We start from the raw sequence: 20,120 nt of genomic DNA on the forward strand, positions 1-20,120 counted from the left end.
ATTTATGATAGTCACAGAGAGAGAGAGAGAGAGGCAGAGACACAGGCAGAGGGAGAAGCAGGCTCCATGCACCGGGAGCCTGATGTGGGATTCGATCCCGGGTCTCCAGGATCGCGCCCTGGGCCAAAGGCAAGCGCCAAACCACTGCGCCACCCAGGGATCCCCAAGTTTTAGTTTTTTAAAATAAGTGTCTCTGACACATTGTTAACTTTCTGATTATGTAAATTAATGCACTATTATATTATTTACCCTTTATTTTTGGAAAATAGCAAAATGACCTTTTAGGCAGTTAAGCTTGGGCTATTAATTAGAAACAAAAATATATGTGACTTTTTTTATTCTCACACCGTCCATTTCAGCACCATGGGGCTAGTTTCCTACAGGCCCTGTCTTAGCTCAGGCTGCTATAAGAAAATATAATAAATTGGGTAACTTAACCCACACAGAGTTTTTGCTCACAGTTGTAAAGACTAGGAAGTTCAAGATGAAGGTTGACAGCAGATTCAGTTTCTGATAAGAGCCTGTCCCCGGGATTGTGGAACGCTTTCTTCTCACTGGGTCTTCTCATGGCAGAGACAGACTGTTCTGATCTCTTCTTACAAGGATATTAATTCTGTTGCGGGGGGGGGGACCCACACTTATCACCTTATATAAATCCAATTACCTTTCAAAGTCTCCACCTCCAAATATTAATACATTGGGAATTAGGGCTCTATTATATGAATTTGGGAGACACAAACATTCAGTTCATAGGAGATATCATGAGTCTATTACTCTACCTAATCGCATATTAATAAGTCACTTCCACTCACAAAAATTTGTAGATATTAAAAAATGTCTATGTTTGTGGAGGTAAAAATTTTGAACATCTATTTTTTTTTGTTAAGATTTTATTTATTTATTTGAGAGAGAGAGACAGAGATAACAACAGAGATAGTGAGAGAGGGCAGGAGCGGAGAAGAGAAGGAGATGCAGGCTCCTTGCTGAGCATGGAGCCCAACTCAAGGCTCGATCCCAAGACCCTGGGATCACGACCTGATCCAAAAGCAAATGCTTCACCCACTGAGCCACCCAGGCCCTCCTGAACATTTTTTTCAAAGTTTCTCTCTCTCTCACCGGCTCCTGCAGGCCAAACTCCTACATCAGTAAAGAAGGCAAGACTGACTTTTTTATCCTTGTTTGGGTCTGTCCCTCATACCTGAGAGCAGTCTGACAGGCCTTCAATGCCTCCAGAATTAGGGAAGGGTGAGTATATGGGAAAAATGTTCCAGAAAGTCTTTGGTCTAATTTAACAGGTATTTTAGTCACGTAGCACTAAAGTTCTCTGGCCGCAGAAGATGTTTCTTTGGAACCACAGGAGGTTTTGGGGGATACCTCTCATGGCCAGGAAGCTTCTCCTGGAGTTTATCAGTCTGCTTCTAGAGTTCCTATCAATCCTCTGAAAGAAGATTTGGATCCAAATCCTTCAAAATGACTTATGACTAAATCTTCTTATTTGTGGCTCTCAACTGGCCCATGGTAAACACTCAAGACGTCCTATGTCCCAGCAAACTCTGGGAGTGTGACCACCTCTGGATGTACATAAATTCTTAGAGTCCAGGCATTCCTGGTGGAGTCACCCCTCTTCACCTAAAGCCGCTAGTCACCCAGGCAGCCTCACCGTTAGCCTTTCCCAGTGAGAGTCCACGGTGTCCCCCAAACTCCAGGAACATGGATCAAGTGCTCTCTGTGGTCTCCGTGAAGACGGTATCAGCATCCTTCAGCTTCCACCTCACTTACCCTGGACGGCAGAAAGGTCTTAGAAAACGCTATCATTTCTTCCAAAATAATCCCATTTATAATTCTAAATTAGACCCTCTTCAACTTCTCAAGGTTGCTCAGTGAGAGTCAGAACACGGGTTCCTAGAATTTTCTTTGCAAGCCCCACCCAGGTGGCTTATCCTTCCATTTGGGATGTGGATGCACTTGGCAGCTGCTGTTTTGCCAGCAGGTTAGAGCCTCGATGGAAACTGAATTCTAAAGGGAGCAAAGTTAAAATCCTGTTCTAGTATTATATAAACATATTGATTTTTTGGGCCCGTTTTTTTTCCCTAGTATTTGTCTATCAAATGAATATTTCTACCAACTCTCACTTTCCAAAAAGGAGATTAATATATGTCCTGTGCGGAGCAATCCATACTGATTCCTATTTAACACACCATATTTATTTGGCAGAGATTTTCCCTTGAATATAAGATATCATATAAGTTTGGATGAATTTTAACATATGTTCTCAATTTTTGTACATTACCTAAGTACTAGCATTGATTTAGCTCTTACATTCAACTGTTACACATTTTAAGTGAAGAAAGGCGATGTAAAAACATTCCAAATGCAATTTAGAACAGAAAATGGAATTGTACTTGAGTACATATTACAAAAATTTTAGATGGGTTGCCAATGCTTTGAAGTATAAAAATAACCAAGTATTATTTTTAAAAATAAAATAACAACACTAGATTTCCCCTTTATGTGGATGACTATCATTTCCTGAATCAGTTGTGGTATCATAGTGTAGTTTGGCAAACGGTTGGCAGATTATTTCAAAAATTAAAAAAAAAAAGTTGGGTCGCACTTTACCATATAGTTTAGTGACCATCAATATTTTCTGAATCATCTTTTACTTCCTAAAAATTTGATGACTTCTAAGATACATACTTCTCAATGAGATCACTTATTAATTGTTATTTATCAGAATATTGATGAACATTTACAAGGAAAAGCATAATAAAACTTAAGTCCAATGACCTTATAAAACCAGGCACTCTTAAGAAATTACATTCTAATACTTTAAACATTTTTAAAGCCTTTTAGCTATTAATAAAATTAAGATATCTCACTTGTCTTAGATTCCTTACTCTAATGCCATGAGTGCATTTTATTAAGGAAGTAGAAAGCCAGGAGCCAATCAACATAAAACCAATCAAGGTATAATGTGCTCCTTTTGTCTCTTCATCTCCAGAGCAAACTACGGCTAGATGAACAACGAATGTCTATAAAGAAATTTTCTAGTAATTAATGCTTTCCACCTTTATTATGATACCACATTTTTCTTTCTTTCTCTTTTTTTGATATTTGTACATCTTCACTCACCAAACATAATAAAATGCCATACGGGACATTTATTTAAAATAATATTACCCTAAACAAACATTACTTTAATTTTAGAATATATATTAGTTATATGTGTATCAAAATTAATTCCAAAATTCTAAAACTTTTGTTTGGGTTAAATTTCCCTTAATACAGAAACATACAGGGATCCCTGGGTGGCGCAGCGGTTTGGCGCCTGCCTTTGGTCCAGGGCGCGATCCTGGAGACCCGGGATCGAATCCCACATCAGGCTCCCGGTGCATGGAGCCTGCTTCTCCCTCTGCCTATGTCTCTGCCTCTCTCTCTCTCTCTCTGTGACTATCATAAATAAATAAAAATTAAAAAAAAAAAAAGAAAATACAGAAACATACAGTTTCCTTATTATATATGTAACCAACTTATTTATGGATTACCCAGCCAAGATTTTATTTAGCTGCACACTGGCTTTTCTTTGAGATCATATTCTCTTGCTTTAGTTAATATTAGTTCAAAGAAAGGGAAAAATGTAAAACTAGCCAAAATCAAGAATTATTATAAAAGTAAAATTAGGTAGAAATAGAGCATCCTATTTTCCACAGTTGTCCTTCAGTGTCCTAAAAGGAAATAAAATGGTATGCAAAAGAGGCCATTTTTTTCTTATTATCATTTCAAAAACATGCAGTTCACTAAAAAATATTATCTTTGATTTCTGTATTAAAAGCTAAAGAAATTTTAATTACTAGGAGGCTGATTCTCTTTGTCAAATAGATTACTGAGCTTTGGGAGTACAGGTTACTAACCTCTCAAAAATATCAGATTAGAGGAAAAGTCGCTGAAATGTTAGAATCACTATTCATCTAAGGGTCGCATCATCATTTTGTAGAAATTTGTTTCAATAATCATGAAATCCAATTCTTCACACATTAAATATCAGCATAATCTTCATAGGTAGGAAATCCAAGACTGCATGTGTTACATGAGTATGAGAAATCATTTAGATCCTATACTGAATGTGCTTCTCATTTAACCTTCCAAATATGTGAAGTTATTATGTTTTATGCCCTCTAGATTACATTATCTGCATTAGAAATGTTTAACCACTTTATGAGACATACACAAATACGAAAGCAGCACTGATGTTTTGAAATATGAGAAAAAAATCAACAAAGGAAAAAATGAATAGAGTTGAAAGATAAGATATCCTGGAAAAGCACTAGGTTTAAAGTCAGAACTCTTATTATGTTGAGCTGGTAATTATGAAACCAACAGGTTTGTATAAAAACGGAGTTATTTTTTTGTGATATAGAAATAAGAACACTTCCCTTGCCAGATATAGCCTTGCTGATAACTTCAAGTTAAGTAAAGAATATAAAAATACTGTTTAAATCACAAAGCAGCTATACAAATAGTAAAAAGCAAAATCTCTCCTTCACCTCTAGAATACTACGGTTTGCAAAACATATTCACACAGTATTTTATTTGGGGGCATGGGTATGTTCATTTAGACCTAAGTTATTTTAGCTCTTTTTAAATAATATGTTATTAATGAAATTCAAAAAGTGTTTTAAGAACTTAATTAGACCATTCGTAAGAAAGGTTACATAGTATTTTTAGATATGTCCATGATATTTTTACCTTCAAAGATAAGAAAATAGCAGAATAGACTTTAATACCCATGGATTGGTACGATATGAAAAGACAAGACAGATGACCACATGATACGTAATATATGATTCCACTTGGAAAAACATAACTATATGTAAAGATATGAAAAGCATAAGAAGAGCCGTTGGCAGATGTTTCCTTTTATTTACAATCATTAAAATATTTAACAAGAATTTGTAGATAATACCATAAATTATTTTTTTGACTTTTTTCTCAAAGATTTCCTTATTTGCCGAATCAGTGATATTGATAGTATGCTAATTATTTAATGATAAAAATTTCCCACCTATGTTTCTTCTATATATGGAGTCTAGTCTAGCAATTAAGAACACAGGCTTTAAAAAAAAAAAAAAAAAAGGACACAGGCTTTAAAATCAGACAGATCTGGGCCTCTGGGAACCATTATTTACCAACCAGGTAACCTAGAAACAGAAATTAACCTCTCAAAATCTCAGTTTATCTGTGGCAATAGTACCAATCTCACTTGTTTGCATATTTGATTGTTAGTTTAATTCCTGGGAGTTAAATAATACTATGTAAATTATTTTACAATTCTTGATATATATTGAAAATTCAACGAGAGTTGACAGTTTTTTAGTTGTAGTATTAAGAGTATGAACCTACTTCTTTTGTTCACTTACTGTGTTACCCTGATTCAGATTTCTCTGGGTTGGAATCATTCTTGAGTATTACGTTTTGGAAAGGATATGTGTATGCTATTTTTCCTTTTTGCCCTTTCTCTTAAATTATAGTTTGGTCTAAAACTTCTAAATCCTAGATCTTTTCCTCTGAATTCCTCTGAAGACCCGTCAAATGCCTTCTAACATTTAATTTTGTGGACGAAAATTATAATCCCAGTTTGATCATTCCTTATAAGCAAACTGAATATGTCTAAATGTTGAGTCTTAAATGTTAATCTTGACTTCTTCACTAATATTCACCAATATGGGACGATCACTTTTCACAAAGATGTGATTAGTTCATTACCTGATTTTTTTCTATCTTTTCTCTTGTACTCTTGTATTACTTTTCTTCCATTGTTCTGCTCACTTCAGATGCATGTACATTAAATGCAATGTCCTCAATTATGCTTCCATGCTTTATTTTTTATTTTATAATTTACAATCTCATCACTGTATCTTTTTCTGATTAAATATTCTGAAGGACTATGAACAGAATTTTCTACTAGAAATAATCTTTTATAATCCTCGTTAATTGACCTTAGTCACATGAAATTCTTCTATGATCTTTCACAGTAGTATACCTATCCTAGTAACTTCAGTGAAAATCTTTATTTACTTATTGAATTTTATTAGCATTACCTTTTACTTACCCAGACAGAATGTTACTCCAAATGTCCTCATCATATCTTATTAAATGCTAGCTCCCAAAAAAATGCTACCAAAATACTCTGATAATGAAGCAAATCTAAGGGGAAACTCTACCTTGATGGTCTTAATAGCATTCGAGTGGAGGGAGAAATGGATTCTGGCCTTTTCTAGCTTCTAGAAGCTTCCACATTGCCTTAAGCCATGTCCCTTTCTTTCACCTTCAAAGCCAGCAATATAGCATCTGGTTTTGATCATGATGTTCCCTTCTTCTGTAGCCCACCCCCTGTATAAGGGCGTTTAGGATATTTATGGCCTAGCCAGGTATTTCAGGATAATCTCTCCATCTCAAATTCCCTCGAAATCCCTTTTGCCAAATAAGGTAATATTCACAAGCACCAGGAATTACGAATTGGCTATCCTGAGCCTTAAAAAGTGGCCATTCAATGCTATCAATTTTACTCTAATTAGGTTAACTTTAGTAGTCTTCTATCACATATTATTAAGATAAAGTTAATACTATCTGTACGAAGATAAGTTATTTTCAATCATATCTTCCTAGGAAATTGTTTCCTAAAAATGTTAAGTCATGTTAATGAAGAAACTTTCAGATCTTAGTTATAAGAAGCCGTGTGGGTGAATTAAATTCTCTCTCTCTTTCTTAAACTCCTCGACGTCTATTCACTAAGTTGTAAAGACTTTACAATGACTAATTTAGTAATTGGTTCGTATTTATAAATACTTCTGCATCAATTTGAGAAATAATGTAACTAGGACTATCTTAATATCATTGTCTGTGTTAGTCATCTGATCATTAAGTTCTATTTTGATTATATAATATATACAAATTTTCTTTGAAAGCATAGCCTTGATGGAAATCAAAGTCATAACTGTTCTTTAAGATTCAAACTAAGTCACAAAAATATTATCTCTGCGACTGTTTCTCTAAAGATGGTTGCCTGAGGCTGGAGGAACACAGGAAATAAAGATGAACATGTCTCTCCCTTCAGGCTATGTTTCCATTTCTGTTCAGTCTATCTCTTCTCCACGGTGGAAACCCTATCATGGACACAACCCTAATTATTCACTCTTTCAAAACACCATCAACAAAAAGCCATCCCAAGCAACCTTTTTGGGGGGTTCATGATAAAAGAGAGGTTATTATTGGAGTTCTGCAAATACCTTGAAGTTAAATATTACGTTCCGTTCTTCAATGCATTTTGGTGACCCAGTCACTGGGAGTCTATTTTTGGCTTTTTCACATTCTCTCAATCCCTCCTTCTAACACACACACACACACACACACACACACACCTCTTTTTCTCTTTGAACTGACTTGAGTAAGAGCTTATGCTTTTAGAGTTTTGTTTCTACCAGCAAGATTCTTTGCAACTAGATATTTTTTCTTGCGAAGATGAGAAAAAGGCCTCAATAATACATGCTATTTTTATTTTACATCAATTATAGCTATAATGGAAAGGGCACTAGCCATGAAGTTAAATTTGGATTTGAGTATTGGCTTCATGAAACATTACCTGTATGTATGGCTTTAAACAACTTTCTCAGCCTCATAATCTCATCATCTGTGAAATAAGATTAGTTTTATCAGTCTCACAAGACTGCTGAGGTGATTGCCAAGGAAGTGAAAGTGAAAGTATGTAGAGCATAGCCTACTTATATGAATAATGAATTTTAAAAACTACTGGATAAACTAAAACCGTTACTGTAGTACATGTATTTTTAGATTCTGTAAACATTCCAAGAGCCTATATTATTATATCTAAGGCACTAGCCTAAATTTTTGCAAAGCAAGAAAACAAATGTACCTGTCCTCCAGAAGTTTAAAATTTAGAGGACAAGACAAATGCAAAAACTGCAAGGCCATGTAAAATAGAGATGTAAAGTAAATGATAAATAATACTTGATACCATTTGAAAAGACTTCACATAATACACAGAGCTTGAGGTGACTGTAGCATTTGGGTCGGATACGATCCATATAGATGGAGCATATGGAGATTTTTGTTTTTAAATTTATGTCTAAGAAGTATGTGGTCAATGAGTACTAAAGAGTCTACTGACAAGTATGAATGAAACCTAAAGACTAAGATTAGAGATTGACCCGCTTGAAGATTTTGCACATCACTTATTCCAGCTTTCTTTCCCTGCATCTATCTCTCTGAGTACAAATTATACTTTCAGTATCCTTCCAGGCCAATTACGGTAAAAGTGGCCATTTACTTTCACAAAAAGTAAAGGTATGATGTTTACCACTGCCTTCTCTATCACCAGAATAATAGAGGGAAAAAAAAAAGAATTAGTATCTTCAGATACCCCAAAATAAAAGAAATAAAATAAAAGGAATAACTTTCTGTGACTAAGCTAGTAGATCAGATATGTCTGAGAGTGACTGTAAATTAACAAAAGGAACTATTTCTATATTTCAATGTTTATTATACAGAGAAAATGTTATTGATTTGAAATAAAATATTCTAATAACTAAGAAAAGCCTCTATAATGGTACAATGGTAGTGTTAAAAATCTGTGTCATTCCTTCTGTGGGATGTTTACTAACCAAGGCTCCAAGTAAGATAAATATTTTTCCATAAGTTAGGATAGGTTTAAGCCAAATCCAACCACAGTTTTTAATCCATTCTTTTTGTGGCCTCTCAGCTAAGTGAAGTTTTGTTTATTGAAGCATTGGGTAATGAAACACTATCAATTTATTATCAAAATTTTATTTTTTAATTTAATTTTAGTAATTGCCTCCAGGTTCACTTATTTCACAGTGTATTTTTCATCAAAAGAAAAAAGGGGAATTGTCCAGCTATATTACTTTACATATCCTTAGTCCTGCCTTCAGCTAATTAGAAACATCAAATCCATCATTAACTGAAAAAATATTCAAATAGCTCTAAAAGCAATACTGAAATAGCTGTCCCCATAAGGATATTTGAACAACTGGAATAATAGTGTGTTCTCCAAAATAAGTTCTTTTTAAAAATCCATCAGACTATTACACAATAAATATATATTTTGTTCTTTCAGTTTTTAGCAGGAATAAATCATATCACTCCAGATTTCTTATAATCTTTGTCATACTAGCTAAGTGCTAAGCTTCTGGTGAACAAGGGACTCGCCTACGTGTAGCTCGGCCATTCTAATAAGGGTTGGGCAGTGTTGTAAAGCTACAAAAGAAAAGGAGAAAATGTACATTTAGCCTTATTAGCATGGAACATTAAACAATAGAGCTTTCAAAAAAGATCACATAAAAACACAAGTTCCTCTCTTTCAGCGGATCTAGTCACGCAGAGTGCCGTCTGATGATCAGTCTCACAGTGGTTCCAGCCACGTGTTTCTATTTTGGGGAGGAAGCCTTGTAACCCTGCAGGTTCTTCCTCTTCACTTTGATTTATGCTGTGTTCTCCGCTCCTGAAAAATCCTTCAGACCAATCTGAGGGCCAAGGGATTCTAATGTGATTGCTGTCTCAGAGCAGGAGGGCCTGCGTGGTGGAACCAGCATGCTGTCTTTTCCAATAAGTCAAACTAATGAATGGGGAGTTGTTGCCTAAATTATTCAGAATCCTTCTGTTGTTTCACTCAAAGAAAGATATTAAGCTTTATAGGTTATATTCTGTTCTCTAGAGAATTTCTCCTTCAAAACCATTTCATGACGTGGAAGGAGTTTTTCAGAGATTTGCTGGAAAGAAAGTGAAAAATATGTATATATTTTAGGTGACAAGAAAATAACTCTGAAGATACTGTTTAAATGCATAGTGATACCTTTATGGCATAGTCTATTATTTATTTGGAAAAAGAGAAAATATCGAGAAATAAAAATAAAATTAAAATATCAAAAATGTGATTATTTATATTTTTTGTAATTCTCTAAATGTTCACACCATTTGTTCTAGACTATCTGGTCGATATAGAATATTTGTGCAGACAAAGATAATAAAAACTCTACTCATTGGATAGATTTGAATCTATAATGCTTGTTTTTATATTTAATTATGAATGGCTTTATTTTGATCTGATATTTTCCTTAGAAACATCATATATAATAATATAAATATATGGTATGATAAACATTCTTTCCATAAGAATGGAAGACTATCTCATAGGTCTTTTGTTCTCTTAGTTTCAAGTATTTAATACTGTTTATACTGTAATACTGTCACAATTGCAATGAGAAAATTTGGCTAGAAATAATATGAAATAGCAAAAAAGGAATAATGTCAGCCCATAAAACTATTTAAGGGAATGAGAGATTGAACCTCATGAAAACACATGAGACTTCCAAACAACGCATTTCCACTTGTTGAAATCTAATCAAACATGAGGTTTTTGCCTCAAAACTTCTTCAAGAAAACGTCCCTTAAACTCTTTCCTATTTTCACTAGATTATCTCTTTCTCAAAATCTGTGACATTTTATTAGATTTTGATGGTACAAGTTATCATCTGCCTTGAATCTGTTGTGTAGATGCATTTCATGTACAGTAATTAATGATAAGATGCAGCACAATCTGTTACACACATTGTGGTTTATTTTAACTTTCTTCAAAAAATAACTAAATAAACTGACAGGGGATATGATATTTTATTTCCCGGGTAATCTTAATTTTTCCCTTGAATATGTTTTTTAAGCAAATTCATTATTTTTTAGTAGCTCAACTTTTTTAGCCTCCATTTTCACCCTCTACTAATAAGACCCATTCTCTAAAGTCCATGTCAATTGCATTCTCTTTGGATCAGCGACATCTTGAGCTTGTTTCCAAGCTTCCTAATCTCATAAGAAAAACAAGGGTTATAAAAGAGAAGGTGCTTCTGTCTGAGATAAAGTGATTAGGAGGTAATTACCATTTTATTGGATTGCCTAGTAATATTTTTTCAAGATCTATTTATTTATTTGAGAGAGAGAGAACAAGTTGCAGTGGGAAAGCAGAGGGATAGGGAGGGAGAGAATCCCAAGCAGACTCCCTGCTGAGTACGGAGCCCAGTGCAGGGCTCAGTCTCACACCCCTGAGATCATGACCTGAGCCAAAATCAAGAATCAGATGCTTAATCGCCAGAGCCACCCAGGCACTCCTGCCCACTAAGTAATTTAATTGGGAATTTGCACATAAACTTGAAGCTCAGTCCACCACATTACATGCTGTAGAACTATGTTCCAGTTGTGAACTTTAACTTCTAAGAGGCAACGCTTAGAACCAATGTGAATTATATCATATTTAGCCGAATTTTAAGTCAATTTGGTGAAATCAAAATTCTCACACTCTATTGAAAACTTAGAGTCTATTGAAAAGGCTGAAACAGCAATGATGTCAAATCATAGATAGCACCTCCAGTAAAATGACACCATATAATCTATGTCTTTTAGGGCAAGATGACACATAAGCCAGAATCTGCATAGAGGATGTAGACATGAAACTGCCTTAAATACCCTGATTATGTGATGTAAAGTCTAAAGCCTTGCCTGGACTTCAAATTCTCAGCATTTTATGTTGTCAAGATATTTTTTTTCCACATGAGACTGTACAGCAACACATTATTTTATTTACCCAGACTGAATCAAATAACTCATCCTTTTCCGTAGTCTGAAAAAAAAATCCATATACAGTACCTTTTAACAAATATTTTTTTTCCTTTTAACAAATATTAATGAGAAATGGTGAATAGCAGAGAGAAATCAAAGAAAGTAATGCAACCCCTCACTCTCCATTCCTGTTACTTATCACATATCTTCCCAAATTGCTTCCTAGAAATCCAAATATTCTTCCTTTGTTCATGAGAACAGTTCGATCTCCAAATTTGCACAATCACTCACATTAGGGTTCATTCTCAACAAGACGAAGGGAGCCGAGTTAATATAATTCATTATTCCTAGAAACCTGGTAAAATTAGAGATTAGTATTTTCTGCTGATATCCCTACTGGTGTTCTAACAGGATATAGTACAGCCCTGGCATAGGATACATTGTGGGCACCAGAGAAGGAGCAGACGATTCTACTAGACGCGTCGGGAAGGGCTTCCTGGGAAAGCTGATACTGGAGTCGAAGCTCGGAAGTTAAATCTTGAGTAGATGTTTACAAGAATCATAAGATGGAGTCAAGAGATGTGTGTGTGTGTGTGTGTGTTGTGGGAGGAAGGGGGAATATCCCACACGTACGGAACAGAACAAACAGCGATACAGATGGCCCCCTACGCTGGAGTGCGCAGCTATGTGTGTATGGGGTGGGAGTTGAGAGGTTTAGGAGAGAGAAAATAAACATGAACTCAGATAATGAAGGACCAGCCACGAAGAGCATTGTTTATTCTGCTAAAATATTTGAATTGAATCCCACAAGTCATCTATTCTCAGTCCTAGGAATGAGCAGCAATATGCCCTGACATAGACATTGCCGTTCATACTAATAAGCCAAAGGATGAATGTTTCCTTCTATTCCTTACAGCTCATGTTTTCCCTATATTATGAGATTCTCATTCAGCATCACGATCTACTCTGCTGAGCAGGCGAAAATAAAATGTGATTAAGGCTAGCGTACTGGTACGTGCTCATAACCCTAAATGTTCTCAGGTCTGTTTCTTTCATGTGAAAATCATCTATTCTGTGCACCTCAGTAGAAAACTAATATGAGGAGCACTGCTTTGCGTACTAACAATTTTAAGCATGGGAAGACAGAAGATGTGTTTGATCTTTCAGAAGGATCATTCTGGAAAATTGGGCCTACTTAGCAGCCTATTGAAATAAACCCAAAAGAAAAGTGGTAAAGGCTAACGTAGTAATAACAGAAACTTAAAAAGGGGAATCACCTGAAAGCTGTTGTGAGGACAGGGCTGACGGGACTGGACTGAAGGGCGGATTAGTCGTGGAAGGGTAAGAGGGGAACAATGTGTCTGTTAACGCATCTTTCCGTGCTGTGTTCAAAGCCACTGAAATCCCATCAGAACGACTCTTGTCAGATATAAGACAGAGATCAGGTGGCGGAAGACCTTCTGGAGAGTTTAGGGCATTTGGGACTAAGGCAGTGGAGCCCCAAGAACCAATGCCCTAAAGGTGAATACCTGCCTGGCTTTCCTTATGGAAAGGAAATCCCAAGATTTCTGTAGATTTTCCTTTCATGGCTCTAAAATTCCTAGGTTAACTGGAGATCTAGTCACCTCAACTAAACCAAAACCAAGGTATTTCGATGATGTTCAACCATTCATGGAAACCCGGACTCTATCAAGCATCCAGTCACTAAATTGTCAATCTGCATGGCTAGTATTTCAGAGTCCAAAAGTCCAAAAGTCAAGACATTCAGATTTCGAGTGTAACTCAAAAACCACACGAGAAGAAGGATTAAAATGTGGAGAGACTATGACTGTTGACTTTAGAAAGATACGGCCTTATGGATGCCAGCCCTGGATTAGCTGTGAATAAATGAAATATGATGTACTTACTGATGCACCTATTGATATGAGATGTTGCAAATAATTTTATCAACTTCCTGAGCAGAATAGATGTGAATTTTTTTTTCAGTTTGTATTCATTTCCAGATAATAATTTAAATTTTTTTGTGTCAGTTAAAGAAATCTATTCATTATCTACTCAGGCTAGATTCTAGAACCAACGTTAAGTCTACAAATCACTCATGCTCTTCTGCTTAATGAGTTTATGGGGCAGTTTATTCTGTCTTTTAAAAAGGGAGTATTTTGTATTCCTCTGTCAAAACCCGAGTTCACAAATGACTAGAAGCAAAGATTATATTTTGATTACCTTGTGGTAAGAATTTAAATCTAAATGACAAGCACTAGAATTTATTTTGCCTTCGACAAGTGATACTATTTCTAAATCTGCCAGGTTTCAGAGCAATAAAAATAAAATAATTTTACCATATGCTCATTATTTTCACGTCATACAGGAAAGCATCCAATTTTTCAAAATTTCCAATTAGCTCTAAGATGTGAAAAATTAGGAAGATGTGTATTAAAAATACCATTGCTTTAAAAGGCATATATGCTCAAAAACACCTGAAACAACAGGCTCGGACTCTTTCAGAAGATTTAACTACTGTTACTGTGTTGTTAAAATATATCTTAAAAAGTTAAGTTGCATCCAGTTAGCTAAGCAATCTGTATTTATCAAGTGTATGCTATTTGTCTCAGTTCAGGGGTGCATTAAATTCCAACTGAGTTTCCAAATTAGCTATCTCTGCCACCGGCATCACTTCTGGTTATATCCTTCACATTGGAATACAGGGTTATTTGTGGGGTCAAATCAGATTATTTTACTCTCCCGCTTAAGAATCTCTAGATGTCCCTTGGTCATAATGTCTTTGCCGCTCCTCACCTCTGCTCTTTGCTCCTCACAGAAGTCAACTATCGAGACTCACCGTGTTCCCATTTCCCAGATCACTTCATTGCTCATGCATATGGTTGGAAAAAATTCTTCCCTGGGAAACTAGGAACCTCTCCCTCTCCTGCACCTTCTCCTCCAGGGTGATTCTTGTTTGTCTCATTTATTCCTCTGTTCAGTTTTTCTAATACAAAGCAACAAATACGATAAACACAATGAATAAAAGAATCTTCTTAATTCATGTATGTTCTGCATTTGTAAAAAAAATAAAAGTTTTATCATATTTATTGTGTATAAAGCTAGGTCATTCAGCCAAAAATCTCATTTTTTTAAAATAAACTATTTAACAAAAGTGACATCGCCAGTGGATGAGAATATTTTTTAAAAGAAGTCTCAAAATAAAAAATAAAAAAAAAATAAAAGAAGTCTCACTGCATAGATTTGATATAACATAGTCAACAGGTATAAAACATAACTAGAAGGATAATTAATGGACCCAAAAACTAGCTACTTAGCACAGCAACATGTTATAAGCAACAAGTACTATATATGACTCAGTGAAATTCCCAATTTTAAGAATAGGTAGCAAATAAGAAAACATAAGGTTCTGATTTTAAATTAAAATGCAGTAAATTCTAGGGAGTTAGTAGAAGAAGTGGTGAGAATAGATTCATTTCATTGGAGAGCCTGGTGTTGGGTATTTAGGAATGCATAGACTATGCTTGAGCACAAATTTGGGGAAAAATATCCAAAGGAAAGATCAAATTACCTTAAAGTGGATGAATATATACCTTTAGGTACATCATATCCTTTGAAAAAATTTTATGGCTCGAGACACCTGGGGGGCTCAGGGTTGAGCATCTGCCTTAGGCTCAGGTCATCATCTCAGGTTCCAGGATCGAGTCCCACGTCGGGCTCCCTGCATGGAGCCTGCTTCCCCCTCTGCCTGTGTCTCTGCCTCTTTGTGTCTCTCATCAATCAATCAATCAATCAATAGATAAATAAAATCTTTTAAAAAAAAGTTTTATGGCCTAAACCATTAATCAATCTTTTTTTTACATAATTGCTTCATTCCAGGGACAAAATTAGAAATTAGTAATTGACTGTTTAAATAGACTTAACTGGTCAGTTTAGTCAAACCGATCATTAAAAGACATGATTTCCAGGGGCTGGCAGGGGAGGGTGGTGCAGACTGGGAGAGGTTTGTCACAGTACAGACTTCGAGTTATAAGGAAAAGAAGTGGGGGATCTACCGTACAGCACGGTGATTTTACTTAGCAATACTGTATGATATACTTGAGAGTTCCTAAGAGTGACTCTTAAATGTTCTTATCAGAAAAATAAAAAGGCAACCGTGAGGCCATAGACGTGTCAGTCAACCTTACTGTGGTCATCTTGGACACGCTATACATGTACATGTCGTACAGCTTAAATCATGTTAAAACAACTTAAACTTACACAATGTTATATATCAATCGCCTCTTAGTAAATCTGGAAATATTACCATTAAAGGATAAAATCAGTATCCCAATGACAAAATTAGTAAAAGGAACATTATGTACCTTATGTGGAATCATGTGGCTGACTTGAGCTTAAATGAAATAAATAATTAGCATAAAAATAAATATAATGCTTTCCTATTATATTTAAATAGGGGGTATATTTAAATGGTTTACTATTATATTAAAAATAAATATAAAGGTTTACTATATAAACGGCCATAAATGACAAACACTTACTAGAAAAATTGTGTCCAGTGAATTACTAAGCATTTACAATTTTTTCTTTACTTTGCCTCAAATGTTTTCTCCAAAACATTTTTAGTGTATTATTTTAATCCCAGCTGATAAGGAAATAAGGGCTTTAAATGACAAAGAAGGTGAGGACTGTAACAAAAAAAATGATTTTTATATTATATCATAAAAATATGTTGCACTAGTACAACCAACAAGGATCACCAACAACAAAAAACTCTAAAGGAAAAAACTGGACTTTTTCCTTTCAACTACAGATTGTGTCTGATAAATCACAATAAACATTTACAACTTCCTTTATCTATAGCTTTTTATCTATAGCATTTAAAGCTGTTTTTTCTTCTGTTTAATAAAGGTAAATGCTTTTCTTTTATAGCACTTACTCCAGTAGAAATTCTGGAAAATTCTAGTCTAGCCAGCAATGAAATGCTCTGCGGTAAACATTTGCATACTCCGTGCTTTAAAACTGCCTGGATGACTTACGCGTGTTTAGCAGAATGTCTTAAATTGTTTTCAAAACTATTTTCTCTTTTATAGTTTAAAACAGCCCTCTGGCTGATAGCAGTCAGCAAAATTAAGGTAAAAAATGGTTATTGTCCACATAAGACTTGTCCAAACAAATCATCCGAGTCCTAAAACAGGGGAAATAAAGTATCTCTGTTTCCACGGCTCAAAATAAATCTTGATTGTCCCAATGGGGGGAAAAAACTGAGAAAGAACCATGTAGACAAAAAGACAGTGACAAATAGCAGAAAACAATTTTTCACATTCGATAGATGCCTGTTATTTCGAAAGTTTAAAGCTTTCATTCTTCTAGGATAACAGGATTTAAAGGAAGATGCTTCAGGTGAGGAGAACTCGGCCTAGGAATTTACATTAGAATCTGCTGCGAGGCTTAATCTACTAAATGAGAGAAGAACCAAAGTCTGACTTCTTAGTAGAGTCCCAGGGGGAAGTGTAGGGGATAAGGAGGTGACAGTCATATGGCCTCTAGGTGCCCGGCCCACGGAGCTGAGGCCTGGCTCTAGAGAACTTGTCTCTAGACCATGTCCAGTGGACCTGAGCATGGGAGCCAACCGCGCGGCCTGGCAGTGTAGGACGCAGACCACACTCTAACTGGAGTTAAGCATCCGTGCACGTCGGCATTGAAGAAAAGGTTTTGCACTTACGAAAATACGACTGTATCCCAATGATTATAGGGTTTCCAGTCTACTTCAGACGGACAGCTTCATGACCATGATCCTAATCAAAGGAAATCCGAACTGAATGTATTTTTTTTTTCATTTTTAACTCAAGTGAACGAGTTTCTTCGTCCCCCTAAGATCGTTTCATAAATATTTTGCTGTCAGTATATGTCTTGGACTAGAAATTATGGTGCAATCTTCTCGTTAATTAATTAATTAATTTTCTGCAGTTAGAAAACTGCATCCTCAGCTGGGATACTATGCGCGTGGAAGGGCTGGTGAAGGCCTGAGTTCTCGGGGTCTCGTGGACGCACCTGTCGTGGGAAGCCGTTTCCCCAGGGTTTGTGGCCACACCGGCCGCCGACGGGGCACAGCTCCCAGGCTTAATGAATTTTGATTGATCGTTGCCCTGTGCTGAGTTTGATGACGGGGGGGGCTAGTCCTGGCTGGCTCTGTCTGAAATAATGGACCGTGTGGGTTCAAAGCCTGACATATTTTGGAGAGGATCTGCCATGTTATTAGCAGATTATTTTATTTTATTAAAATAGCAAGTTCTGCTATTTTATTACTCTTAAGAAAGAAAATTTAAATGGAACGTCAGCCAGGTTTCTGCGTTTTCCTCCGCAGGGTAGGCCTCAGCTAAACAAATCTCTGCCTCATCTACACCACCTAGATTTTTATGAAGCTGGCAATCCAAATTCAAATATTTTGGCTTTCTCTCATATGACTGTAGGGCCCCTGATGGCTAAAAAAGCTGTGGTGGCCTGAGCCGCTTCTAACCCATGTGAATGTTGTGAATTCAGACATGATAACAGACAAGATAACAGAATTATCTTTTCAGTTTCTTTAAATAGCCACCAGTTCCTGAGAAAATGTTTGCTGTTGTTACAAAGATTTACACTTATTTGATTCTCACATTTTCTCCTATTGGCCCTGGAATCTCAAATTCGTGGATAAATAATAGAACCAATATAATAGAGGCCGATGGATTAAAAAAAAAAAAAAAACACTCAACCAAATTTGCTCCATACAATTAACGCACGATTAACACACTCGTTTAATAGACGTGAATGCATGTCCTGGGGGAATTTAAACATACAGAATGTATTTTTGTTCTCATCTATCTGCCAAAAAAAAAAAAAAAATGTTGGAATCTTTCTTATAAAACACTGCAACCTCTTTCTCGTTGGCTCTTCCACCAGGTGCAAGGAACCATCTTCCCAGCTCCCAATTTCAGCCCCATAGCGGATGCCCAAATGCTGGGGGGGGCGCTCCAAGGATTCGGTAAGCCCGGTTACCCCTCTCAGCTCTGCCTGTAACCTCTTTCACTTTACCTTGTTTGGGACCTTAATGCGGCTGCAGAGAGCTGCTGCCTAACAGAAGGCAAACAGATTAAAACAAAAAGCTGGGCAAACAACGAGAATGAGGAGAAAAATAATAGAAAAGGACAATAATGGTGAAGTGACTTGTTCTCACAATCACAAATCTGATCTTGATGTGTTTCTGCCTTAAATCCTTAAATGTCTATCATAAGTACATTAAATGGAATCCCAAACCAAAAAGTCAATCAATCAATCAATCAATCAGTCAATCCTAGGGAAAAAAATCGCTCTTTGCCCTTGTTTGTTTACTAGCCTATTTCTTTTCTGCTTCATTTCCAGCCAAACTGAACTTTCTGCTACTCCCCCATTGGATCTGCTTCTCCACGTGTCTGTGAACTAGCCCACAGTCCCCTGCGTGGAGCGCTCTCCTCTCCTCCTGTTAGTTTGCATCCCGATTCCTTCCAAGATTCTCTCCAAGTAATTCCTCCCCTTTGGACCCTGTGTGTGGGCACTGCAGACTCCCGGGGCCCTGCCCACCGGGCCCCCTCTGTGCTCCCCGCACACCCCAGAGCCTCCCGAGGGTGGAGCCCGGCATGCGGGGCCTCCGTGGACAGGTGCCCAGTGAGTGACACGAGAGGCTAGAAAAGGACCGTAGAGACGAGGGAGGCGAACCGTTGAGTTCTTTCAACAAGTTTTGATCTTTAAGAAATGAAGTGGAGCTGGCGAGCACCCATGAGGTCTTCCTTACCTAAAACCTGCTCTCAGGCCTCTGGTGAGCCTGAAGGTAAACACTGAAACGTTGCATAGAATTTGCACGGCCTTCCCGGGGGCAGCAAGCTCTTGGTGGCCTTGGGGCGCCGGGGGGCTCAGCGGGTGGGCACCTGCCTTGGCCCGGGCGTGACCCGGGTCCTGGGATGAGTCCCCATGGGGGGGTCCCCGCAGGGAGCCTGCTCCTCCCTCTGCCTGGTCTCTGCCTCTGTGTGTGTGTGTGTGTGAGCATGAACGCGTGCGGGCTCATTTTTGTGTGAGCTCACGGGAAAACAACAAAGGACCTTAAATGTGCCCTGTGCGGGTGACGTTAGGCGTTTGGGATGCTTTCACGCCTTTGGAAATACCAGTCACCACTAGAGAAATACAGAGGCAAGTCAACAAAGGGCTATGGGTTAGCTGCCTTCGGGAGAGGGATTTTTGCTTTAAGACCATACATCAGTCTGTTCACTGAGAAACTTTTTCTTTGCTCCGCTTTCCACTTTCCTGTCACAGCACCTTTAAGGTCAGAACATGGATTCGTTCTGGCCCTTGTAATTTCTTGCCTGTCAGTGTTTTCAGCTCGGAATTCAGGGGTCCCGGGCCTTACTGCGAGCCGCGCACCCCGGCCTGGCCCGCCGAGCAAGGACACGACCCAGAATGCTTTCGGG

General features: G+C 37.0%; 1 protein-coding gene across 2 annotated transcripts in view; it reads left to right on the forward strand.

Annotated features, from left to right (window-relative positions):
- Positions 1-20,120, forward strand: part of ANXA10 (annexin A10) — a 101,560-nt gene that overhangs the window by 15,344 nt on the left and 66,096 nt on the right. Inside the window, exon 2 of one of the 2 annotated variants that reach the window (XM_072725296.1) lies at positions 18,583-18,664. The exons of the other annotated variant lie outside the window; for it this stretch is intronic. Within the exon in view, the coding sequence (XP_072581397.1) occupies positions 18,583-18,664 (82 nt within the window). The remainder of the gene's footprint in view (positions 1-18,582; positions 18,665-20,120) is intronic. 2 annotated transcript variants of the gene reach the window in all.

This window comes from Vulpes vulpes, chromosome 10, assembly GCF_048418805.1.
Source record: "Vulpes vulpes isolate BD-2025 chromosome 10, VulVul3, whole genome shotgun sequence".
Taxonomy (NCBI): domain Eukaryota; kingdom Metazoa; phylum Chordata; class Mammalia; order Carnivora; family Canidae; genus Vulpes; species Vulpes vulpes.